The sequence below is a fragment of the Xiphias gladius genome, chromosome 21 (genome assembly GCF_016859285.1).
Source record: "Xiphias gladius isolate SHS-SW01 ecotype Sanya breed wild chromosome 21, ASM1685928v1, whole genome shotgun sequence".
NCBI classification, from domain to species: Eukaryota; Metazoa; Chordata; class Actinopteri; order Istiophoriformes; family Xiphiidae; genus Xiphias; species Xiphias gladius.
Genome location: NC_053420.1, coordinates 13,158,725 through 13,186,336, shown reverse-complemented (window position 1 = coordinate 13,186,336; position 27,612 = coordinate 13,158,725). Strand labels below are relative to the sequence as shown.

Below are 27,612 nucleotides of genomic sequence, written 5' to 3'. Positions count from 1 at the left end.
GTCACAATGTTAACTGAAAACAACAAATGTGTTATTCAAAGTTTGTGCAAACAAGAAGCAGACTACATAATCATTTGATAACCTTTCATTTTTTCCTTTTTTTTTACAAAACAAAAATAACACTCCGAGTCATTTGTTTCATTTCCTCTTTTGTGTAGTGGTGGATACTGTTGTTGTTGTTTTCTGTAGCTTTCATTTGTCAGACTTCTTGTCAGGACGGCAGGCAGCTTGGTCGGTCAGTCAGGCGGTCAGTTAGAAATGCGTCTCCTTCTCTGAGATGGTGGATATTTTCCCATCAACCTTAAGTTTTGCGTCGTTGGCAGCATAAGGACTGAGGGCGGCAAGTTTCCCTCTCATTTTCAGGTCTGGGCTGGGAGTTGTCAACTTCTTCATCCTCTGCAAAGAGTGAAATCAAGAGAGAGAAAAGAGGTTATCTCTCGTTCTCCCACCATGATGCTACTTCTAGTAGCAGCATTAAATATGTATGTGTCCGTGTCAGCGAATATTTGGTTGACATATACAATAAATCTGCCTTTTGTGCTACTGTAACATCAACTAACGATTGCTTCGTTTGTGTAGAAATTAGACTGAATGGTTATTTTTCTTAAGTTTCATACTTTGTTATTCAGTGTAAAGGTATTTTGGCAATGACCAAGTGAACAGAATAGCATTGAGACACTCAGTGAGTCAGGGATTTGTTTGTTCCATAACATACTGTATAAATTACATGTCATAGTAAATAACAAACTATCTCTTCCAGAAATCTGACAAATTTCATACTAAATTGTCAGCTAACTTGCTAACCAACTGAATAGCCACTGTGATATCAACATTCTACATATAAAAATATATAAAGCTGTCAAAATATACTGGTATTAGAAACGTAAGGTTTTAACCAAATTAAAGTAATCCATTGTAGTATAACTTGGCACTAAGATCCCGACACTAACCTAGTCTACCGTTTGTGTGCCATGTGGATTCCATTCAAGACGTGACCAAAATGTCACTGATATCATTCTTCTGTTTTTCATCATGCCTCAGGTCGGCCAAAGGCCAGAGGCCACTCCCGATCATCATCTCAATCAGAAACCTACAATTTGTTTATTCGACCCACCCCGAAGCAATGACGGGAGGTCATCCAGTTGTGTCACAATCCCTCTGAGAAAGTCAGATGGGAGAGATACAGCAGCTGCATTCCTGAGGCTCATTCAATACAAGGCAGGCAGGTGACTTGTTAAAACCTTCCCCAAATGCAAAACAGTCAATGAAAGTCTTAAAGTACAATGTCTGCTTACGACTTCTATAGCTGTTTGGAACAAAAACCAGGCTTTGTATTATGGTCCTAACATTTTCGCTTCTGAGGACCACCCACTGACAAGCCCTTTTATGGATGCTTGTTGACCACCCAATTTTGAGTCATTAATGCAGAAAGTAGGGCCAGACCCTAAAAATTCTTCCCTAAACAGGCCTCAAACCTGTATCCTGTACATTTTGCCAATGCCCGCCATGGGGTCAAAATTAGGAAGTTATCTGATGAATTAGTTTACAGTACGAAGGTGGGGGGGTTGCTCCGTGCCACAAACCAAGAAGAGGTGGTGTTCTTTTAATTAAAGGCTCTTACTATAATTAGTAATACAAGTATTACAATCATTCAGACAAACTCAATGGCTCCAACTACATATCGAAGAGCTTATATGATTGACACAACTCTGAAATTCTAATAAATATTGGACTTGTCCATGTGTATGTTTTCACCTCTGAGAAGGTGCCAGGAGTCTTCCAGATCATCCAGATAATGCCCAGAGGGATGCAGACCATCGAGGACATGGCCATGAACCAGCCGATACCATAGCCCCAGTCAGGGTAGGTGTACACATTGTTGTACTTGAGCGGTTTGTATTTAATCAGGAAGAAAAGGAAAATTCCCTGTGGCAGACAAAAAGGACAATGTATTTGTAAATGCTGTTATTAACATCGTGAGAAAGAAATGCCTTTGATGAATAAAGATCACATACTTTGAATTCAGACTCTGTTTGGTGCTGTAATAAATACTGGTCTAGTAAATTTAAGGCCTAGTGCCACACACAAAGGAGCCTTCATGTATCATTCACGTGGAAAAAAATCCAAAACAGCTGTTACATGATGTAATATGTGTAATATGTTAACACTCTATCCAGGTATCAATCAAAGCTGCATACGTGATACACAGTTTTCCCAGTTTTTTTGATAGCATTAAGAAATATTCAAAACGTAAATCCTAAAACAGTACGGTCTAGTGTAACTAGCTCTACGGCAACAGCTACAGGATAAAACTACATTGTTCACAAAAAGTGAGAAATTATCTTGCAAGACAAACCATAAACAAAGTCAAGGATTATATTTCATTATTTCAACTAAATACTAAAAAAACTTTAACGAACAAGATCATTTTTTTGTGTTTGTACATGATATGTTGTTTGCTGTTGTTGATGCTACTGCTGCTCTTGATTTTGTGTCTGCAGTGGACTCACAGCACAGATGCCCGGGGTCAAGATCATCCAGCACCATTTGATGAAGAAGACAGGTTTGTGGCCAATCATGTCCTCAATATTTAGGTAGAATCTGTCACTACCTGAAACACAAATCAGTGTCACTCAGAGTATCCGCATGGTTCGTCAAAAATAATAACATGATTGATGTCTCTTGACAGAAAATGGTCATGTAAACAGAGCTGTTGATTGGATGTGGATAAAATCTAGTCAACTCAAAATCATTCTGCATTGCTGCATGTAAGATGTACTGAATTTTAATTAACATAATTGGGTATGTTGTCAAATTGTCTGCTTAAATTAGGCAGAAAACAAATGTAAATTCACTGATATTTAAACCCAGAAATCAAAGCCAAATGAATGAAAGACAAATATTGTATTTATTCAATTAGAACATGAAATGTGCACACTACAGGACAGTTTGGCATATTAAATAGAAAAAGGCACTGTGTTTGCTTAAGAAAAAAATATTGAATGGCAACCTTTCACACTGCTATAGTACCGTATTATTGTTTTAAACATCTCAGTAAGAGGAATTGTGTGCCCTTTGCAACACTTAGTAAATGCTGCATGTGTTTGACACCGTTCTCCAGTAGAGGGCAGAAAAGAAATATTATTGCAGCTAGAAGGGTAAAAGCACGATACTGTGTTTGTGCAATGGCCTGTTTTTCTGTGCTGAAACATCTCACAGTTGCTCAGTTGACTAAAGAAAGCTACTGCTATCTGAAGTGACAAGGGTGAGACATGAAAATCTGACAGCACTGCTTAGAGGCCTCTTGTTAGATTTAAAGTTTAGTCTCTAGTCTTACCGTACACCCAGCCGATACATATGGACTCAAATATGGCCACAAACAGCAAACACATCCCGCTGGCAGCATACGAGTCAAACAGCTGGAAGACGTACATCCCTCCCTGATAGGACAAGACAGGTGTCAGCTTTCTGTCACAGCCACTGTGTGAGCATCAAATATGAGTCGGATCAGGTGTGCTTGATTTAACTTTTCAGGGACCGATGGCATAGGCCCTTATAGTAAACAAATCCACGCTGCAACCCAGCATTGATATTTCTTTTAATTTATTGAACATGAGGATTTGTCCCAAGATTTTTATTGGTGTTGGGGTTTGAATAGTTCTTTGAGGGGACAACACACTCTGTTCTCTAGTGGTCCATTATGGCTTTGATACATGGAGACCATTTTGAAGTGATTTTCTATAAAAGAGCAACTTCAGCCAACAGCATCATCATATGCAGCAGAGAATTAGTTCAGGCAGAGCACCGAAGTTGGGGTGGTATTGGCTGATTGGCTCGAGCCGTTTTCAGTGATTGGCTCACTCACAGCTGTGTAGCCAGTAACATCTAATCATATTCATTGAGGTGTACATTGCAGACATTAGGTGTCTAATGTCTGCAAAGTACACCTGACACCTCACTGTTACTCTGACGACCACGCTCATGCCAACACCATCTGGTGCCGCAGCTCCCTCCACCACCCCAGCCTCCTCCTTGTAGGCTATGGTATCTTGTGTTTTTTATGTAACTAAGATTCATGTTCGTGTATGTGATATTAGCTCTCCCAACAGAGTCCAAATCGCTGCTTGGATTCACTGACAGTTCCCTCAAACAGCAGAGCCTTTTCCGCCAAATTTAAATATATATAACCATTTTTTCCATAAATGGTCACTTCCTTGACATAAGTGTCTCTGACTGAAATTTTTGTTCTGTTTTTGCTCTGTTTACTAATGTTCATCCCCATCACTGTGACTCATCCTGGACATCACAGGAGCAGTTCTAGATTTTGGGAAATACGCTTGTCGGCTTTCTTTGTGAGGGTTAGATGAGAAGATCGATACCACTCCAGAAGCCAGCAGCCACTTAGCTTAGCTTAGCATAAAGACAGAAAACGGCTCACCAGGCTCTGCCTGAAGGTAACAAATTCCACCTATCAGCACCACTAAAGCTCACTACTCACTTGATTAGTTTGTACTTAAACCAAAAGTATAAAAATGAAAACTTATGGTTTACGTGGTGTTATCTACCTGGTTATTTCTTTTAGCTTATTATTTCTTCTGGCTGCAGTTTTGAATGGGCCGATATAACAGTGATATCTTTCTTCTCATCTCACTCTCTGCTAGAAAGGGAATAAGCATATTTCCCAAAATGTCAAACTACTCTTTCAAGAGTTTCCGTTGTTACAGTACCAGTGGTTGTGTTCACATATTATCATCCACTCTACCTCCCCTACCTTCCCTCAAGATGACTTATCTGTTCCTTTCTGCCTCCACTAAAAGGGCCCTCATAAATAAAATCTCACGTGAATCTGAGAGTAGGGTTACATCTAAGCTCTAAAACGCTAGTAAACAGCTAAGAATATCATCCAAATGTCTCAGTGACTGTCTCTATGCCTATGTTTCAGCCAAGTATTGACCTCACTCCCAGAAGACCTTCTGAACTGTGTTAAATCCTACTCCAGGCTCCTTGTGACATTTTATTCATGATGGCTCTTTGGTGGCATAAAGGAATAAAGTGTGTAGAGCGCAGGCGATGGTGGGAGAGTAAAAGCAGAGGGAAAAATGGGGGATTTTTATGCAGTGGTGACAGGGATGAGAATGGGCACTGACAAACAGAGGTAAAATCACTGGACAATGCAGCTGAGAAATTACCGTGTCATGGCCATTATGGGCCACTAGAGAACAGTACAGTGTGTATACACTGGGGATGGATGGAGTGCAGTGCATATGAAGAGATGAAAAGATTTCAGTGGATGAAAGACCTTGATAGTGTGATGAACCAGTTTCTACTCCAATATTACATGATGGTGAAAGGTCCAGCACAGCAGAGCTGGTGACATGGATGCTGTTCTAGATGTATAACGTGACTGTGGACCTTTAGCATCGAAAACAAAGTGTCCAGTGGAGGAGGTCACTGGGTCATTTCATAAATGCTGAACTGAAGAAGGCAGTGGATCACAGGATCAAAGTGTTTTGCTTTGTTATCAGACTCTGGATCAAGTGATTCACTTATTTTAAAAATGCAAATTAAAGGTTCAAATGTTTCAGTTACATGGAGTAATGGCCATCATCTGCAATGTACCTGACTGTGTTTCATCTTAGGGATGTAATTCGATTATGATGGTGGTGATGATGATGATGATGGTGATGATGATGATGATGATGATGATGATGATGATTATGATGACATGTCTACACAGAAATAAAAACATGATCTGAAGGTCATACACTTAAATCTTTACTTAAGTAAAAGTATTAAAGTATTAGCCATAAAAATGTAAAAAAACAAACAAACTGCTGAACTACCGAACTATACTGTTCGGTGGTTTAATGTATAGAAGTGCATCACTTTATCTAGCTATGATCACATGATCTTATGATAAAGTATGTTTTGTATGTAAAATGTTTATGTTTGAAGTAACTGGTAAATAACAGCCACTGGATAAATTTATGTAAAAATATAAACAAAAATATAAAATATAAACAAGCAAGTACAGAACTATTTAAATCTGTTAGCAGTTTAAGGTAATTCAAAAACTTGATATTTGGTACCTTTAACTGTAATGAATGTAACCATAGCTGAGTCTTACCTCTGTACACATGATGAGACCTATGAAGAAGGAGACTATAGACATGCCGAGAATCAGCAGCTCTCTGCGGTAGCCTCTCCTGAAGGTCTCTGGGTACATGTCCACCACAGCTGTCACTAGACTCTCCACACACACAAACTGGAACAAAAACAAAAACAAAATCTTTATTTCTAGCAGCATCTTTTGGTGATAAATGTACAATTAGGAGACGAGATAATAATATAGTTAAAAAAAACATATTTGATAATTGCATACGCCATTGCATAGCATTTGTTTTGTGTAACAACTATGTAGGTGTTGAAAAGCCCCATTTACAAAATGAACAAAATTAAAAGTGAACAAAATTGAAAATGATCTACATAATCATACCTTTTCCAACGTGACTTAAAATACTGTACGTGCATTCACTCTCCATAGAAACATAAGCTTTATGCCATTAAAACTGTAAGTGCATCCCTTACAAACAAAAACTAAGCGTGTGTTCAGTGCTGCAGAACAAGGAATAAAGCAGGAGAACATTTCTCCTGAACAGGAGAAATTTAGACACATGACTGTAAGTCCTATATGAACGTATACTACTGTCTAAACAGAGTCAACTGAGCTAAAGCATCATTTCATCCCCCCGCTTAATTTCCATTTTGTTTACTTGCAGATTTAACTCACAGGTATAATCCATAAATTTATTTTTAAAACCAAATCATCCTGGCAGTATTAGTATTCTGACACGAGTGGGTCTCACCTGACTGTCCAGGCCGAGGAAGATGAGCATCATAAAGAAGAGACAAGCCCAAAGTGGAGACAGAGGCATCATAGTAACAGCCTTAGGGTATGCAATAAATGCAAGACCGGGACCTGCATCATCCAAAGCAGGAGTTTTATTAGAGCAGGGAGAGTTTTTCAAACAAAATTCAAGACAAAGGCATAACAGCAATGACCATAGAATAGGCTATAAAGCTCTTGCTTTTCAGCTACAGCCTTTTTAAGCTTCTCTTACAATTTTCAGATGTTTTGTGTAATCGGTTGAAAGAAGGACTTGTAGCCATGAGTTGGACATCACTCTTTTCCTAAGAGTCCACATAAACAGGGGTCTTAGAAGACTGGTGTAACTTACTCTCTTGATGAGACTTTGAGCTGGGCTTTGTTGTTGTTACTTTTACATATTATTCGGTGTTTAACTTATATCTCCCATCTGCTTTTTCATATGGTCCTTCTCAAGGTTTCTTCTGTTTTCTTGCCTGTTAAATTATTTTTAGTTAATGTTTCATTCCCTTCTAAAGGGATCAGGGATCATTGGGCTTGATGTGACCTGATTATTTTACATATTTTATTTATTTTTCTCTTTTTATCATTGGCAAATAAAAGAAAAGCATTATCTAAAACATTAAGCACTGTCATCACCTTGCTCTAAGACAAACATTTCAAATCTCCACCACCACTAAATCATTCATACTGACTTGAATAAATCATTACGTGGTGGTCTAAGAGCCTAGGTGAAGAGTGCGGACTTATATAACTGGGTATGTTTATCCATTTTAGCAGAATATGGTGGATGGGAGCACAAAGATTCAGACAGGCTTCCTCCCGTCTACTGTAGCTGCTTTAGATGTAGCGTAAGGCCACATCACAATTCTTAAAGTGGGTACTTAAGTAGTCAATTTAATGAATTTAATACTCAGAAACATGATGTTATGTTTTCTTTTAAGCTCTCACCAGATTCTGCCACAGCTTCGATGGGAACATTTTGCTCGTAGGCCATGAAGCCCAGCACAGAGAAGATAGCAAAACCTGCTAGAAAGCTGGTGCCGCTGTTCAGACAACACAGCATGATGCAGTCCCTGAGGAGCAAGACAGAGAGCAAGCGAGAGAGACCACACCTAGTTTATGACCTGTCACTGGACCTTACATTACAAGCAACACAGACAGACTTGCAAAGACATGTTGAGTGATGAACAGAAACTAAAATTATACCATTTGTGCCAGTCCAGCCATTATTATCAATCACCTTTAACCAGCGGGGCTTTACCTGTATTCTTATGCTCTTTGTGTTGACAAGTACACAGTGTTAAGAGTCAAATGAAAAACAACATTTTAACTTATTTTTCTACTTACGGCTTTCATTATCATTCAACCATCCATCTGCTAGTATCCACATTCTTACCTGTAGCAGTTATTGTTGTAGGCATTGTAACTTCCCAGAGCAGTGAGACAGCCCAAGCAGATGGCATAGGAGAAGAAGATTTGGGTTCCTGCATCCACCCATACCTGATGTAGAAGTGGTCATTAAGATACAGTACAGATACAGATAGGAGTGTGAGTATACAGGATGTGTTCAGTAAAGTGTTGGTTCACCTGGTGACTGTGAGGGTCACAGAATATATCACATCGGTTTCATACTCATCAAATCATTCAGTGACCCCTCATTGACTAATATTTTAGGTGAATTTTTGGTATTTTCACCTTCATAGAATGGACTGACATTCAAGGTACATACAGAAAATATATGGAGAGAGAGGGAAGTATTGACCTGCAACAGCCGCCCTGGCCAGATGATGCTGGGGTTAAACGGTATGAATCTAAACCACTACGGCCGGTTCGATAGGGTTTTTCCTTAATTGTGTCTGTACATTCACACCACACATGCACGTGCACAAATCAAAGTTTCGGAAACTTTTAAGGCATCTGATCATTTGTCATGCTCTTGATCCAGCTTACAGTTTAATTTCCACTTCATTAATTAATTCATTACTATCTCGGCCTATTGTCATTAACAATAAAAAAAATCTTTGTGCAATTTTTTAAATTACTTAAACCTCAGAATTAGAATAAACAGAATAGGCTTTTCCATTTACAAGAGATTACCATGATATGGCAAGATGTGACTTTAATTCTGGTCTAATGAAAGCCCACATCTCTTTTGTTACCCCTCATCTACCTGATTTTCATCATCTCAGTGACTTCATAATGAAATTATGGCTCAGCTAAACTGTTTTCTTTCCCCTCTGAGAGGCCCACAGTGGAGCATCATGAATCATGGATTAACATCCTAAAAGTCGCTACAAAGTCTCCCACTGCCTAAATATTCATATTACGCTTCACTAACTCCATTCCCATCTACTGTTTGGTGGGGGTTAATGCTGGACAGCCATGGTATAATATAAGGTTCACTTAAACATTCAATGTTTTTTCCCTGTCTAACTCGAAGCATTACTGGCAGTAGAGTGATATAGAGAGTAGAGAGGTGAATTAAATTTCATTTGAGGTTGAAGCATTTAAAAATTACATTTAAAAACTTCTCTAACTCTAAATAATTCACAGAATATACAATGAACAGTTTTCATACGGACAAATTATGCTGTAGAAAGTAGTTCCAGAGAATTGAGATCCATTGTGTTGGGGTGGCAACATAAATCTGAGAGAAAGATACAGTATCTCAAAATCCTGGACAAATACACTCCAAATTATCTGCATGGCTCAATGCCACTAGTTCATGCTTTTTACTGTATTCACACTAGTGAGATGGCTCTATTAATGCAATGGCAGACCCAACAGTCTGTCAGTCATTCCACCACTTTGGTCCAGTCTGAAATATCTCCACTACTATTGGATGGACAACCATGCAATTTTGTACAGACATTAATTTTCCCCAGAGGAGGAATCATAGTGATTCTGGTGATGCCCTGATGTTGCCTCTTGCCATGAGGTTGACATGTGTGTTTTTTAGTGAAATGTCTCAACAATTGTTAGATGAAATGCCATTAAAATTGGGACAGACAGCCTCAGCTGCAATTTGTGTTTATCGCTGATCAACAAATGTTAGCGTGCTAACACTCAAAACTAAGATTGTAAATCACTTTCTTGCTGAACTGCTAACAACTTAAATACATCTGAAAAGTGACAAGCTTAAAGGTAGAGTAAGCGATTCTAATACAATGCATGGGGATTTACACATGTAAGATTCCTCAATGAGACAGCAGTAAAATGTGTATTATGAAACTAGTTTGTAGGGCAGGGCAGGACCCTAGAACCCCCAGGATAGCGTGTGGTGCTAGTGAATTCAAATTTAATGCAGCATGGCTCTTTGAAAACTCTCTCACATCACCATTCAGCCACTAATCTCATTTCCCCACCGAGAAACAATTAACAAACGCACGGTCTTCGCTCCCTCCTGGGAGTAACCACGGTAACTTCTGTGACCTCACAAACACAGGACTGTTCCTGTGGAAGAACAGGCCTTTCTCCCCTAATGTTCATTAATGTTCCCTTTGGTTCACCCTCGGGTGATGGCCGCACAGTGTAGTGAAACCTTAAAGCCCCAGGCTCCGAGAGAATCACTTGTTGATGTTGTGCCTAATTTGGCCGGCTTGTGTTTGGTTATGTTGAGACTGTGGCTGCAGGAAACTTTTCTACTGTGTGAAAGCTGGATGACATTGGCTGTAAGATAGTGTTCTTGTAATGTAAATGTATCACTCTTGGTGCTCTTCACATCCACTCTTTTTTATAAATGAGATCCTTAGGTGTTAGATATTATTATGTGAAGTGCAGCATTCAGAAATTCAGCTGAAAGTAATCAATTATGTTTCGCTCACCACTTTACTTCTGAGCCACTCACCAATGAATGCTATTTTATCAATGCCCAATAAGCATCACGTTATGTTGTATTATACAAGTGGTGCAAGCCTACAACAGTGAGTCACTGAGGGATGTTCTGAACAGTCAAATGTTTGATTGAACTTAAAGATCTCCTACCAACATGTGTTAGTACGCATAAAAATACTTGGCTTTGAATAATAATTGTTGCCTGATAGGTTTGTTATTTATTTTTTTTTTAAATGTTTGATTACCTCCAAATTACATTTACTTTTTCCCCCTAATTGAAAATTCCAGAATCTATAAATATGCAAATGTTTTTCATTTCAAGAGATTAACTGCTGGACACCAGATGTCTCCTATTTCACTTAAAAGTACATGTTCAGTCTATGTGCACTGGACGGTTCAAGTTTCCATATCAAATTTTAGCATATTGTATCCAAACTGACTTCTAAACTAGTTGTGATGTTACAATATTATCTCGTACATAATATAAAATATAATATTATAAAATATAAAATTTGATACAGGATAAGGCATTTGGGCACAGTTTCAGTGAGACTGGTTATCTTAGTGGCATTTTACAAATGTGCATATTGCTGCTATCATGCAACAACTTGGAATTTCAGTTTTTTTATGATTGTTATGCTCTAACTCCAACTGAAGACTTGGTCTCCAATGAGCGTTAATATTTAGGTATGCACAATATTTACATCTGTTTAAACAATTCCATTAATTATAAGTGATCGTTACACTGGTTGTTTATGAGAACACTCATCGTTTTTGACCATAACACAACCTTTTGATTCAATTCTAGTATGCATGGATAAGTTCTTACTCTGTTTAGCATCATCCTGGTTTTGAGAGGAACACTGTAGTTTTATATTTAGACCATGGAACATCACTCATGGTCCAGATTTTTTATGCAAATAATGAGGTGAAATTTACCAGCGGAAGATACGTGCTACCACCCTTTTCACACAAAACATATACACAAAACACAACCAATATTTTTATACTAACAGTGTATGACTGCTTGTATGTGAAAAAAGTTTCTCAGAGTGCTGACCCACACGGTAAATTATCACTCTGCTTCCCTGTACGCTATGGAGCTTTATAGAGTGGTTTTACAGGCCATAACTTTAACGATCTGACTCACTCTGACTGCTCTCATAGTGTTGTTTTCAGCCACAGCAGGCAGCAGTTTTCTGCAAAAAAGATTTAAAAAAAAAAAACCAACTAGTAGCTGAATGTAGTGGAGCAATTAGCAGCTAAAGAGCCAGATATTTTTCTAAGGGCTAAAAGGAGAGTGCTGGATAAATAGGCAACTGTTTGCTAACACGTTTGCCATGGCAGCATATGAGGTGATAATATGTCAGTGTTGTGTTTAGGCCTGTTTCCACATCTCCCAAGTGTCCAAAACCAGTTATTGCAGGTTTCGGTTTTGACTCCATTGACAAGGCTGATCATATATTATTGTCTTGGTAATGTTTCCAGTTGTACTTTCTTGACAAAGAAGGGTACCATACAACAACACCCTGGCGCTCACTGTTTGACTAGTGAGACAAAAGCTTTGGCATGAGAGAAGCTGGAGAAAACAGGCAAACTAAGACACATTTCCAGTTGTAGAGCATTGAAAGATAACAGCGAAGGTTAGGGAGTATGAGAGTGTGAGAAGTGTAAAGAGGAGGGGTGACGCACAGTGCTGGGCGGAGGGTGAGAAGGACAGCCAGAGAGAGAAAGGTATAGGAAAGAATAGAAGGGGGGAGGCATGATGAAGTTCAGGGGTATAAAAAGAATGGGTAACATACAGCCACACACACACACACACACACACACACACACACACACACACACACACACACACACACACACACACACACTCCACGCAGCCTGCTAGACAGAACAGAAGCCTGATTGTCCCTGAGGAAGCTAATTTAACATTGGTGTCAGAAGTAATGTCTTCCTTTGCCAAACAGCAGCGCTTTTTTTATCACCCTCCTTCACTCTCTCTATGCCTCTGTTTATGTCTTTGTTTGTCAATCCTTTTTTTTTCACCGTCCATCTCTATCATTGTCTCTCTTTCTCTTACTTTACTAAAATCACAGATGATACAGTCATCTCACTGTCAACAACTGGCAAGCCTATTAGATGAAAAAACTAATTAAATCAAATATTCAGTTATATCAAATACAAAGCCTGCTTAATTTCTTCCTATATTGTTAAGAATTGTCTTTTTTTTTGTATTTTATTATCTAAAAATATAAAATCCAACCAGTTGAAAATACTCTTTATTACGGACATTTTTCTTAAATGCATTGATATCAATGTGAAAAATAACTGACAACTATCAGTTTATCAAGAGTTAATGTTTGGGCTTTATAAAGTCTTTATATACTACAACATATCATCCAAGCCAGGATTATGACATGATATTGTACGTTCTTGACACCTTTTCTCGGCACAAGGAGCTGCCTCGCCCAACAAGTTGTGTGAAACAAACTGGCTTGTCTGCCTGTACAGTTATACATCAACTGAATTTCTAGTTATTTCTGACAGCAACAACATTTCCTTCTTATCACATCCATGGCGTCTCACACCATGGACCCACTGTTGCCATGAAGAGTGTATAACAGGTGTTCAGACAGGTCAGGAGTCTGAACGGTTGGAGGTGATCAGATTGAAGCCTGTTGTTTCCTGAAATGCTGTGATACGTTGTCAAATGTGCAAGTTGAAAGAGAACTTCCAATTTTATAAGCACGAAAAATGTTATCTAAAGGAGGCATGTTTAGAAAACAGGCACTAGCATCACACTGGAGTGATGTGTTAGGTGAGTGCCTTAGTGTTTGATTCCCAACTCAAGCATTTGATTTCTCAGCTAACCATGACTAAAGGTTTATATGTGCTATTTAACATGAACATTAATGTGTACTCTTATGTTTCAGCATCCTGAAGGTGCCCTGTGGAGTTGTCTTGTAAACAAACAGAAGTTATGTTTGCATCCAGGGTTTTTCACAGAAAATACATTCCACGTATCCCTGAGGCCTAACAAACAACGCTGAATTCATTTCCTTCATCATAAAACATGTAAGCTGATTTTTTTTAAAAATATTTTTTAAATATTTTAAATCCTCTGTTGTTTACATTCACGTTTGCTAGCTTGCAGCCTTTTTCTTCACTGTGTTTGCTGGCATATTGCTACACTTCTTTGCTTTTTACCGCAAAGAACCATCAATCCAACTGTCAATCAGTGGAATAACATGTAACTGGCAACAGAAAAGTGTATTGCGTTGCCTGTGTGCCCATGCTTGTGTGCATGTGTGTCGTTGTATACGACACTAACAAAACAAGGACCAACTCGTCTTAACTGTTGGGATTTTTTTTTAACAGGAACTGAATCTGCAACATTGTCACCGAGTCCTAGTTTATGGTGGAGAAATGTAATCTTCACATATTGTTGTCTCAATGAGCTTTTGCTCTTTTCACAACTTCTCTGTGGCTGCATTTTTGTTTGCTGTAATAAATCTATCTATCTACCTATCTATCTATCTATCTGATCCAATCTGTTCTCTCTTTCTCACTCAAACCCTTCATCTATCTTGATTCCATTTGTCATGACACCACATCCAGTGACATTTTCCTGTGCACTGTTGCCTAGCAACCCGAGCTGTCTGCCTTTTCCAGACGAGGTCAAGGAGTCGGCTCCATGTGTGCATGTATCTGTCTGCACGAGTTATGTGTTAATGCACCACCTCTATTAATCTCAAATCCTGATCTTTCAACCCCTCCAGGTTCCCAGAGCTCACTATTTATCTGACCCTTGATCATATCATCACCAGCAGGAAGTGTCAGCCCTAGTATGACAATATGGCTCCATAATAAGCCACAGTAGTATCACTGCCACTACAGTGAGATGTATAAATGCAGTCAAATGTTAACTTTATGAAACAGCAGTTTCCAAGAGAGGTACCATTTAGGTGGCAAACATCTTTCTTTCTGCAGGGAATGGCCAAGCAAGCAGCTGTTTTGTGTATGCTCTACATGTAAAATTTTTGGTACAAGTTTGTGCATAAATAGTGATAAGTGTGAAAAAAAAGTAGTGATCCCCTATCGTATTTCAGTAAGAACAATACCACGGTCCCCCTGGCAGCTACTCAGCTCCAGACAGGTGGGTGTGAGGCAGGGGTATAAATGCATTCCCATGAGTCTCCTCTCTTTAACCCCACCTGCTTTACTTTGGTAACTTGTGCTTTTCCTAGATAAGCTGACAAAAACAGTCTCAGTTTAAGAGCAATACAATCAGTCTGAGTCAACAGATCATATTATCATTATACTGCCTTTAATTCCAGTTGGAATGATACGTTGAGGACACAAAAACAACAAAAACAAGGGAGTAAGTACAGGATGAGTCTGGATTTTCTATGGGTCCAGGTTTTAATGATGTATGTATTATGTGCTGTATTTATCATAACCTTATATAAGGTTAGGATACTATAGTGTACTTGGCATGAAGAACCCCGCCCCACCCAAAAAAAAAAAATCTTATCAGTATCACCAGACCTGGGTTTCTGGACTTGCAGTTCCAGTCCAACCTGTGCCACCAACAGCAAGAAAAGTAATAGCAGCCACAGCACAGAGCTGTATTTGTAGACATGATGTACGCCACCTACAGGCAAAGACAGTAATAGCTTCTGCAACCTTGACACATGTGCCACCTACAGCCACCTACAGAGCATTACAACTTGTAATCCTGCTAAGCTGTAGTTATATTATCCATGGAATGTGCTGATTGCTCACTGTTCAGTTGAAAGGTACAGCCAGACCCTCAGGGATAAAATGAACCAGTTGGTACCAGGGAGTTGTCCTTCGTCCCTGAGTTGCAATCTTTCTCACCAATTCATTATGGATCTATGTATATGTGTGTGTTTTATCTCTTTGAACAGTTACACAGTGACCCCTTCCTTCTGTACCCACTAAAGGGTATAAACGCTCTACTAAGTTTTGTTCTTTTTTGCTCATTGCCATACACTGCTCATTGCTGTGGGGACCTTTGATCTCTGTATGCTCGAGACCATCTGCAGTTGCTGAATTAAACTTACAGAAAGACAAGAGTTGACTCTAAGTGCTTTACTGAACAGAAATTGCCACCACAAACTCAAATTATTTCTTCTTTTTAATAACTGCAGTGTTTGGATGTCTTACATGTACCTTTTAAACTTAAAATGCAGGAGTTTTGCTGTCAGAAGCATTTTTTTTCTGCCGAATGCTGAGTGGTATATTTACATTGCACTAGGTGGCACAGTGTATGTCCCCTGTAATCATTGACTGTCTTTCTGGTTACTGTCAAAAGTGGATGAGATGAGATCCTAACATGCAAATAAAGACAAACAGCACTGTAAAATTCTAGCATTAACACTAACTGCATCTAGTTGCAGATGGCACAAGTTTTAAAATAGCTTTTACTATTATTTTCCTAGCCTGTAGGTGGCATTATCTGCATGTTGCCACATTTACTATTCACTTAATTTCGAAGGATCTTTACTGGCTTTACCAGGAGAAGACAGATACAGTTCATTCAAGCCTACCTGAGGGTCCGAGAGACGTGAAATGTCTGGGTAGAGGTAGAACTTGATGCCGTCATATGCTCCTGGCAGCGTCACTCCTCTGATTAGCAGGATCAACAACATGACGTAAGGAAACGTAGCTGTCACATATACAACCTGCAGGCATAAATATGCACAGATTTGAAAGATTAATTTATGTACAGATTACAGAAAAACACAGTTGACATTGAGTAACTGTCAGAACTTGCAGCAGTTGTTCTTTACTGATATGATGTAGACAAAATTAAGTCAAAATGAAGTTGTGCAAGCAAAAACCTTGCCAGCAATAGTCATAACTTAATAATGTTGGGCTCTAACTAACATGGCCACCTCCTTGTCCACCCATTTTATTTAAAGTGCTTCACATCATCAGGAAGCCATTGGATTGACTGGACTTGAAAGAATCCTAAGGAGGAAAAAGGTTGTAGTTTTGTGCCATCCCTACAGCTAAATAATGACATGTGACTGCTCAGACCCAGAGGTGAGAGGGAATGACAGTAATCTAACCACAAATAAGTTTATAAGATAAGTGTGAAGTGATAGGACTGCAATTGTGTGTTTCAACATTCTTGACACACACACACACACACACACACACACACACACACACACACACACACACACACACACACAAACACACACACACACACACACAAAAACACACACACACACACACACACACACATGTGCTACATGTGAGAGCTAGAGTGAAGCAAAAATTCAATGTTCAAATTTTCCACACAACCTAAAAAGCCACAGCATCTAGAAAGTCTTAACAAATATGGCTGATGTTGAGACCAGGGGAACCTTTATAATCTCTGAATGAGCCTCTGTCCTTGTTACATGCTTAAGATTCAACCTGGGGGTCAGGACCCCCGCAAAAGGTCTCTAAACAATTCTGAGAGAGTCACAAGATTATTAAAGGTGCACAAAATTAATATATGTTACACAAATTTAGGTTTATTTATGATTTAGCTCTAATTTTTGCTTTTTTCTTGACAGTTTACTTTTTTTTTTGGATTCATCCTTAAAATGAAACAATATTAAAAATAAATTACTTGTGACAAGGGGGGCAAGTAGATATTGATTTGTTAAACTGGGTTTGGAGTTTGGGAATGACTGGTTCAAATAGACATATACTGGAGAATGTTTATAACAAATTACTTTTATATCATATTGAGTATATAAAACAGTAAAGAAATTTCAGATATTTGTCTGTGTATGTCACATTCAGCTCAGCAGATGACAGATTATGACCACAGTTTTTTTTTTTTGTAAGATTTATTACCTTATTTTACGATAATCTTTTCTTTAAACTACTTTTTAGATGGCAAAATTTAAACTTAATCCTAACCTTAATTGTGCCTAACCCTAATCCATATTTACCAGAATTTAAACTGACCATTAACCGTCGTTGTTGACGGTCCACCAACCATCATTTCGATGATGGCTGTTGATGTATATCTATGTATTACCACATAAATGATGTCAGACAAGTAATTTTCAGGTAATAAGAGGACATCATAGGCCATGGGATCCTAAGCTTTCAGATACACTCTTAAAAGTGGGAATTTGTTTTTATGTTTTTAGTCTACTATATCAATCTATCACTTACAGCATATGCAGCATCTGACATGTATCATATGACAAATAACACACAACATCATACCCCAAACCTACAGCACCATAGCACACTGCCTGGAACCCATGATCAGGCATAACAGCTCTCATGTTATGTAAAGCGATACATACAGTACATACATGTGGCAGGGTATCATGCACAGCACCAGCGTCAACTCCATAAAGGTAAGCACCACACATACCTACTGTACAGTAGCTAGCACCTCCTAACCATCAAACCAACACTCCCTCTTTTATTGAACTATTCAGGTTTTGCAGAATTGTGCTCAACATCTCAAGACTCTTAGAAACCCCTTGAACAAAAACCCTGGCCTCTTGGAAGGCAGAGGCGGGCAACATACATCCCCTGGCTTGCTGGCATCCAGTCAAAGTCCAATTGAGGACAGAACAGGACAGAACAGAGCCAGGCCAGGGGACTGAAAAGAAAAGAAGGCTCCTCTGGCCCCGTCTCTTGAACAGGAGAAGCCCAGAGGAGTGATGCTGGCAGTGTGGGAAAATGTGCTTCTCTTTGAAGCATGCACAGAAGTGCATGAGTACACACACACAAACACGCACGCATACACAACTTCCTTCACAACATGGAAATGGATGTGCACATACTACAGACAGATAAAATGGACCATTCACACATGTTGACCTAAACACACACTAATGCACACATGCGCACACCAATTCCCCGTACACCCACTGGTTACTGTACTACTGCAAGCAGCAGTTTGATGAACTAGAGGGAAGCTTTTTTCACAGGGACAAATATCTCATTGCAGCATTTGAAGCATTTGAAGCAGTAGGCTTCTTAATCTAACTCCAGAGAAGTTTAGTCCACTGTGAAAGTGTAAGGACAAGAGAGTTTGTGATTTAAAATGCCACGTAAAGCTTTTTGTGTTCTCAGTCATTCAGAAATTGAAGACCTTGTGCATCTTTAGCTGTAAAAACCTGAATCAAATTTATAGAAATAAGTGAAATCCTAACTAAGGTAGTGTCTGAATTGTAAGAATCCATGAGACCTAATGAGAGTATTCACTCTAAGATCTGTTAATCCTAGTGTGGTTTACAGGGAAAGTGTGGGAAAACTTGTCTCTTGCCCAAAAGATCCCTCCTTTAATTTGAAAAATAAAACGATTACACATCCTAATCCTTCCCTCCCTCTTTCTCCCCATCTCTCTGGAAAAGAAAAGGGCAATATTCAATCTCTCCATGAACTTTTGATGCTGCACATGCTCCTTCCAGCTCGCCACGGGTAAACATTTAGACCACCACAAATTTACTGGTCAAACTTGACCCTGCCTCGCCGTAAATCTAACAAGAGGGCTTAAATGTGAGAATGGCTGGCAAACACAACCAACAAAAGCAGACAGCTTAGCAGAGTGGTAACTGAATGGGCTGTAGGGTCTGTGGAGAAGAAAGCACCTCTCTCTTGCAATGAGTGAGCTGTGGTTAATTTCTCATAGCAGGAGAGAGAGAGACAGAGGCAGCAGAGGCGGAGGCTGAGGATATACTCTGCATGCTCCTCATGAACACTCTACTTTCCCCTAGTGAATACAGAAATCAATCTTGGACCAGCTGCTAAAGCCCAGCCATGAAGAAGCATTCTCCCCTCTTACTTCACAGCCAGACAAAAGACACTTCAGGGAGATATAGGCATTGCCACCTAGTTGTTTTTTTCCCTGTCATGTAGAATGTGAACCCATTAATTTTTCCTCACACACCTCTCCTATTTTTTCTTTACTCTCTTTCTTCCCTCCTTTTCTCACTCTGTCTCTATCTCTCGACTCATTCTGGCTCATTGAATCTGAGAGGAGTTTCTTAAGGGCAGCTGAGCGCCCAAAGCAAGGTGCAGACTACATACTGTCCTTCTCAAGGCTGCTAGAAGAGACTCGAGGAGGACATTGAAATAGAAAGGGTGATGGGAGAAAAGGTAGAAGTGGGTGGTGCAGACACCCATTTTGTCCTCTACTGGACAGGGGGAATGCATGTGGCTTCCTGTGAGGGAGTTGTTTTGAGGACCAGATGGAAAAGTGCTTTAGCTTGTCGCTGTTTCAGTGTATAAGATGAAAATTGCTACTGTAAAGCAGCAAAATAGCATGCACACACATTCATAAAGACACATGAACAAATTCCTCCATAATGAGCTGGATGGTGTGGTAACAGAACAAATTGATCATATCATTTTCACAAGTTCATCATGTGAAATAATCATGCAATACTTACATGTGACACTCACTCTTTGTATTGCATCAGAAACAGTTCCACCACACAGACTCACACTTACACAGACACACACAACAGTAAACATGCATTACTCTGTCTTACCTTGCCAGTTGACTTGGGCCCCTTCCAGATGCAGAAGTAGCAGATGAACCAGGCCAGGGCCAGACACATGGCCAGCTCCCAGCGCATTCCCCCCATGTGCTCAATACCATCTGATATCTTCAGTACTCTGCGTCTGTTTTAGCAAAGAAAACACAGCTGATTTCTAAATTCCAGTTTGATTTTAGGGCATTTATATCATGCAATGGTGTAACATAAGTAGAAGCCATTGTAAGCGCTTTCTGGAAAAGCTTCAGCAGTACTGCTTCATGGAGTATTTGCAGAATTTTTTAGATCAGTCTGCGGGCACTTACATTACTGTAAGCAGAAACTGTGCTAAATAAGTTATAGCTGAGAGTGAGGGTGATGAAAAATAAATATTTGCTTCAGGTTACTCAATATAAATAGAAATGTCATTTCTGCTGCTGGTTAGCCATATTCCCTAAGACTATCAGTTAATGCATTCTCCATCCCCACATAGGACTTTCTGGATTTCTGTTAGTGTGAATAGTTAAGATTGTTCAAAGATGACCTGAAGTATGAAATGAAAGACGACTTTGATATTAAGCAAGATTACTTTTTTATCTTTCCATCTTTCACATTTTCAAACTTACAAAAAAGGAATAGGGCCCAAAACCAAAGTTTGGGCACCCTGCATGGTCAGTACTTAGCAACACCCCCTTTAGCAAGTATCAGAGCTTGTAAACACTTTTCGTAGCAGCTAAGAGTCTTTCAGTTCTTGTTTGTGTGATTTTTGCCCAAATGGTTTTGCAAAAGGCTTCTAGTTCTGAGAGATTTTTGGGCCGTCTTACAGGAACTGCTCTTTTGAGGTCAATCCACGGATTTTTGATGATGTTTAGGTTGGGGGACTGTGAGGGCCATGGCAAAACCTTCAGCTTGTGCCTCTTGAGGTTGTCCATTTTGGATTATGAGGTGCATTTAGGATCATTATCCTGTTGTAAAAGCCATCTTTAGCTTTTTTAAAGACAGTTTGATGTTGATGTCTGATATTTAATCGAGTCATTCTTTTCTACCAGTAAAATGTTCCCTGTGCCACTGGTTTTAACACAAGCCCAAAGCATGATTGATCCACCCCCATGCTTAACAGATGGAGAGGTGTTCTTTTCACAAAATTCTACACTCTTTTTTCTCCAAACACACTTTTACTCATTGCGGCCAAAAAGAGATATTTTCACTTCATCAGTCCAAATGACTTGTTTCCAAAATGCATCAGGGTTGTTTAGATATTTCTTTGCAAACTTTTGACGCTGAATTCTGTGGTGAGGAGGCAGCAAAGGTTTTCTTCTGATGACTCTTCCATGAATGTCATATTTATGTAAGTGTTGCAGCACAGTAGAACAGTGCACCACCACTCCAGAGTCTGCTAAATCCTCCTACAGTTCTTTTGCAGTCTTTTTTTTAATTTTTGGTTTTGATTTGCCTTTCCAGCAATCCTACGAGCAATTCTCTCTGAAAGTTTTCTTGGTCTTCCAGACCTCAACTTGACCTCCACTGTTCCTGTTCACTGCCATTTCTTAATTACATTATGAACTGAGGAAATGGCTACCTGAAAACACTTTGCTATCTTCTTACAGCCTTCTCCTGCTTACTGGGGATCAATTATTTTAATTTTCAGAGTGCTAGGCAGCTGCTAAGAGGATCCCATGGCTGCTGATGGATAGAACAAGGTTTGAGGAGTGTATTTTTAAAACGTTGAAATTTGCATCACTTGACCTTTCCTAACGATAGCTGTGACCAAGCCATAGCCTTAACAAGCTCATTAAAGTCTGAGACCTTGTTAAAAGTTATCTGAGAGCTCAAATCTCTTGGTGTGGCCAAACTTTTATATGGTGCTCCTTTCCCTTTTTCACTCCAAAATTGTACAGAACGAAGAAAATACGCTAATCTTGCTTAAAATGTTGAAAAGAATGTTCCACCTTTAACTTTATGCCTTTTGGAGATCAGTCCATCATATGATCACCTAACTATTCACAGTAACAGAAATTTTGACCAGGGTGCCTAAACGTTTTCATACCACTGTAACTATCATTAATTTTGAAAACTTACAAATATAATATGCAATAAAATTGTTTTTACTTGGGCCTAAAGACTCGTCTACATTTCTTCTAAAAAAATTATGAATAGGAAAACAAACACACCTATACACACACTGGCTTTGATCACTAAATGTCCTCCACTGCAGAGCAGCCTCCTGAAATTTACACATACTTGCTAAGTATGAGCAGAGCCTATTTCAGAGTATCAGTCATAAATATGGCCATCCTGACCAAACCATTCACCCACTTTCTGTGAGTGACTGAAAGAGAGACACGACATGGAGCAGATTGACCAGCATTACAGGACAAACTTATCCACCCTCTGTGATTCACTCTACTACCACTTCTCCCTTCCATCCACGTTGGCTGATCATCCTGCTGCTAACCTGAACACTGGCGGTTAAGGATGCAACTACAAGGTTGTTAGGACTGTAAATTTGCAATCAGCAAGTCTGGAATTACTTCTATGAGGAACAATGCAATCTTGAAGATCACAGGGGAAGGATGGCATGGCTACAATCTTCCCATTTGTGGCTCCACCGCCCTTACCAAAGATTTACAACTCACTTTCCACCTTTCATTTGATAATGGTGACTTGAAGGTGAAGAGCAAAGTGCTCCTGCAACAACAAGGCCTCCTTCCCTTTGCTGAGTGTCCTCTGCTTTCCCTGTGAGTGGACTTCCTGTAGTTGTTAAAGCTGCAGAGAAACCCTCCCAAGCTTCAATGTATGATGGAAACCTACATGACAAAGGCAATAGGCAGCATTGCAGCTCTGAATGAGAGATGGCACACAAGCTGACTAGGGATGACATTCTGCTTTATATCCTCCAACACTTTTAACTGCTATTGAGCATCAAGGGTGCGCTGTAGGACAACTGCAATGTGGTGATCAACAGGCAAGGATAGGTCTCGTCTGCTCCACTGTGATGGCCATTAAAAACCAGTTAAAATTGGTCATGAAGAATTTTCATAGAAGCTCTCTATGTCCATAGGGTTTAAATGTTGGTGCCATTATAATGTCTAGGAGTGGAAAACCATCGGAGAAGTCAACAAAGTCAACAGTATGAGCCAAGGTAGCGTTTGGTTCAACAAAACTCCTTCATTATGAAAATCCACCAATCGGTGTATTTTTTTTTTCTCTACTGCGCTTCCTGGTTTGCTGATAACCATCCTCAAGCAGCTGTCAGACATTCTGGTGGCCCCCTGGGTGAACAATGGTAAACATATGTGAAGCAGCTGGCACCAGCACCCCCTTGGCCAAACATACTTGGTCATATATACAGCGGACCGCCGTTGTAAAATGGGTAAAGGAAAATGTAGACTCGTCCCTGATAGCAGGGACAATTTGTCCTCATAGGGCTATGGTTACAATGCAAAACTTTCAATCCGGATGGCTCTCAAGTTCAATATTTTGGTTTGCTGTAGTGTGTAGACATACCATCTTTAAGTCCCAGTATGTTTTTTACTGTCATATGCCTACAGATATAAGATACAGATACAGAGCATGTTATCAGCTATAATGACATCATAGCTTGTCACTGGTGGTGAATCAACAGTTCATTTCCTGTTTCTTGAAGCATAGCCAGCCAACACCATTGATGGAGGATGAGAAGCGAGAGTCGGAGCAACAGAGCTACATGGTGCTGCCAAATCTTTGCCACCAAGTTCACCCTCGGAGCTCCTGGCCAGCCATTGATCATCATGACATGTTCTTGGTTGCCGGCCACAGGCTAGGTCCAACACAGCCCCCCTGTCCCTCCCTGGTCAGCCGAAAGGGCAAGATGTGAACGCTAATGTGTGTAAATATACTTGTCCATGGTTTAAAGTGTTGGTGAATTGGTTTTATAAGGGTGCACCAAGCAGCGTATTTTTTGTGTGTGACTTGCTTACATACTGTTTATGTGATTTTGATAGAGCTCAGTATGTTTCAAACTGGAGCTAAGCAAACAGAGGTCAAGTATCCTCTATCTGGTAAGATGTGTAAGTACTCTAAAACCAAATGACTTGGGTTAGTTAGTTTTGCCAAAGAAACATGTAATTTTTGTTTACTCATTTGTAAAATTTTGAAATGTAAAAGTAATACAATATGGCGTCCTTAAAGGACTCCTCTATCTCCCTCCCTTCCTCCATACAGTATTTTGTCTGCAACTATGTATTTCTCTGACTTTTTTAGGTTCACTTATAAGACTTTTGTCAAGACATATTTAGTGATGCAGCTGTAATATTATTGCAGAGATGTGCAAAAGACTTAAAGTTTTTGTGAGTCTTTACATCATACAAATACATCATTCATCATACACATACTGCACAGACTAATTGTGGTTCTTCAGTAGTTCACGCCATCATAGATATAAAATGAACTTCGTATTTTAAAATGTAAAGATGGCAAAAAAAACATATAACATACAGTTATTGACAACCATACAATTTCTTTTGTGCTACCGACATAAAAAAAATATATATAACTTTTTAAACTTATAGCTCTGCTGTTTTTTGTATTGTATACTATATATAGTACTAAACACAACAGTCTGTCTTGGCATTGCCTGAAGGAGGCTCGGTCAGTTGCTATTTTTGCCAACAACATGTTGGTTGGCTCATTTGGCCTTGTCTTTCTCTGGGCTTAGGTTTATATAGCTGGCTCAAATCTGACATTTTCATCACTGTTACACCAGGCATCTGACTTAATTTAGATTTAGACGCAATAATACACACAATAATTTAACTATAACTGTTGTGATGCTAATACATAGTTTGAAAAGATTCATCAGTGGGTTAAAAATTAGATTTGACCCAGCAGTGTGAACATAGCCACTGGCAGTGAGACAGGAAGTTTGGTCAGCATTACACACTGACAAGGCCTGATCTGCTGCCACACACATGGCTCTAGCTGGGAGACAGCTGGCCCACCAGGGCCTGCTGACACACACATATGAAAAGGCCTGACTAATTATTGGGGGAAAGGTTAGGGGGGAAAACAGTCTGAAGCCATCGGCAGCTCAGCTTCTCAACAATATGGTAGATAATGATATTAAAAGAGGACTTGAAATGTAGAAGATTGCTGAAACTAACAAAGCAGCGACTCATGGCGTTATAGGACAAATGGCATTTCCCTTAATATTTAAGGTATGTTCTTTAATGTGAATTTGCAAACACAAACAGGGCATGAATTCTTATTTAAAGAGTGGCGAATGTGACAGAACTTGAAGATTAAGTGAAAAAATTAGAATTAAAAAATGTACTCACTCCCAGAACTCAATGACTGGAGAGGTTGCGTTGGGGTTTGTGATGTTGGTGGCATTTTCTCCATAGTAGTCAACACAGTTCTCTATAGAAACACAATAACATGTTATTATTTTTGGGAACGCTCTGCAGATATAGATGCAGATATGACATATCAAAATCTGATAGATATTTTCGACTTCCTTTTCTCAGGAAACAAAAAGGATGTACGTGATGATTTGTGGTTGCAAGACGGTTTACCTGTCTTATCCAATGTTCCCTCCTCCTACCTGTATTCCAGTAGTGCCCACAGCCAGCCCAAGGCAGCTCAGTGGTGAAGCAGTTGAAGAGGTAGAATATTGCCCAGGCTAGGATCACTATATAGTACACGTTTAGATGAGCTTCAATCACCTGCGTTGCATAGCCAATCCCTGAAAAGGGCAAAGAGTTACAGAGAGAAGAAAGGGAATGAATCTGCAAGTGAATGGCTAAGTTTTAAATTTATTGCAACCTTCAGAGCTGACCAATGTTAGTAAGACACCTGTAGAAGTCAGTAGGTTGTACAGCTGATGAAAAATGGTAAATAAAAATAAAAAATCAATTAATGACTCAAGATCATCACAGGAAAACAAAATGATATCGTAATATTTAGTGTGTGTGTGTGTGTGTGTGTGTGTGTGTGTGTGTGTGTGTGTGTGTGTGTGTGTGTGTGTGTGTGTGTGTGCAAGAAGTTTGTCTCCATTAAATTTCCCATTTTCTTTTTAACTATTTATTATTAGTAGTATTATTAATATGAAATGAGTGTGATCTTACCCTCAAACAGCGGGCAGACTTTCCTCCAGCACGTGATGCCTCCTTCACTGGTGAACTGACCCAGGGCAGTCTCCAGGAAAAACACGGGGATACCGCAGCACACAAAGAAGATGACATACGGAACGAAGAATGCACCTTTATGCGCACACACACACACACACACACACACACACACACAAATACATACAGAACATGACTACCACTTGATCTATGCTCGAATAACAAGTCTAAAAGCATAAAAGTTCAAAATGTAATTTAACCCAAGAAGTAGAACTTACTTCTTAATTCCTACTTTAAATGCCTATGTAAGGATGACTTCACGAAGTTCAGATGAAAGAACTCACTATGATGCCACACTCATACTGCAGGATGAGGAACGGATCCATACTGTTCAGTCTAATGCCTGATGAAGGAACCTGCCTCTTTTATTGACATGATTTTGTGTAATGGATAAAATAATAAAGGACATATTTTTTTCAAACTTCTGTTGCCTGCTAAGCTTTTATATAGTGGAAGCTCTCAGAAATGAGCTGTACCTCCTCCTTTGGTGTGGTAGAAGATAACAGAGCTTGTCTTACCTCCTTTATTCAGCAATTTGCCTTGAACATTTTAACAATCATATCCTTTTCTATTTATCTATCTAAACACAGATAATATTTGCTTATGTTTGTTTCTTTTCCACTCTTGCCCAATCCCTTCTTACAAGTACCACTCTTACTTCCTCATTCCTGCAAGGGAGCTTGTTTTATGCCCACCAATTTTCTAACACAAAAAACCTCTCTCATCACCTTTATCATTATTATTCTCTTTTTATGTTCATCCTATAAGCACGGGTAAGGAAACCTCCCCTACCTCCTCCATTCTTGTAGCAGAGGTATGGAAACCTCCAGACGTTGCCCAGCCCGATGATCTCTCCAGCCACAGACAGGACAAACTCAATCTTGTTGTTCCAGTGGCCCCTCTCATTGTACTCCCCGTTGTCTAAGCTGGAGCTGGACCCTTCGGGGTCTCTGCCATCCTCTGGTTTACCGTTTATAACGGGCCCACTCTTCTCAGCTGTCATGACGCTCCAGCAGCCCGCTGAGAAAGAAAAAAACAAATAGACAGAAGATTTTTAAAAAGGGGGGGGGGTGACTTCCTAACCAGAACTTTAAATGGATTTAGTGACCTTTTCTGGAATTTGAATCTTTCCTGGGACACCTGAATCTAAACAGCACTGTCCCATTAATGCAAAACCACATCCATCTAATAA

General features: G+C 39.5%; 1 protein-coding gene across 1 annotated transcript; it reads right to left on the bottom strand.

The window, feature by feature from the left end:
* Positions 1-146: 146 nt before the first annotated feature.
* On the bottom strand, positions 147-27,423 carry slc6a11b (solute carrier family 6 member 11b). The gene is made up of 14 exons (XM_040158892.1): positions 27,213-27,423; positions 26,361-26,495; positions 25,838-25,978; positions 25,572-25,653; positions 20,272-20,404; positions 16,300-16,434; positions 8,286-8,389; positions 7,838-7,962; positions 6,867-6,979; positions 6,128-6,265; positions 3,338-3,440; positions 2,511-2,611; positions 1,756-1,926; positions 147-396 (listed from the first exon to the last, which is right to left on the bottom strand). Exons 1-14 carry the CDS (start codon positions 27,421-27,423, stop codon positions 253-255), a joined length of 1,836 nt encoding a protein of 611 aa, XP_040014826.1. The 3' UTR covers positions 147-252.
* Between the last annotated feature and the right edge of the window lie 189 nt (positions 27,424-27,612).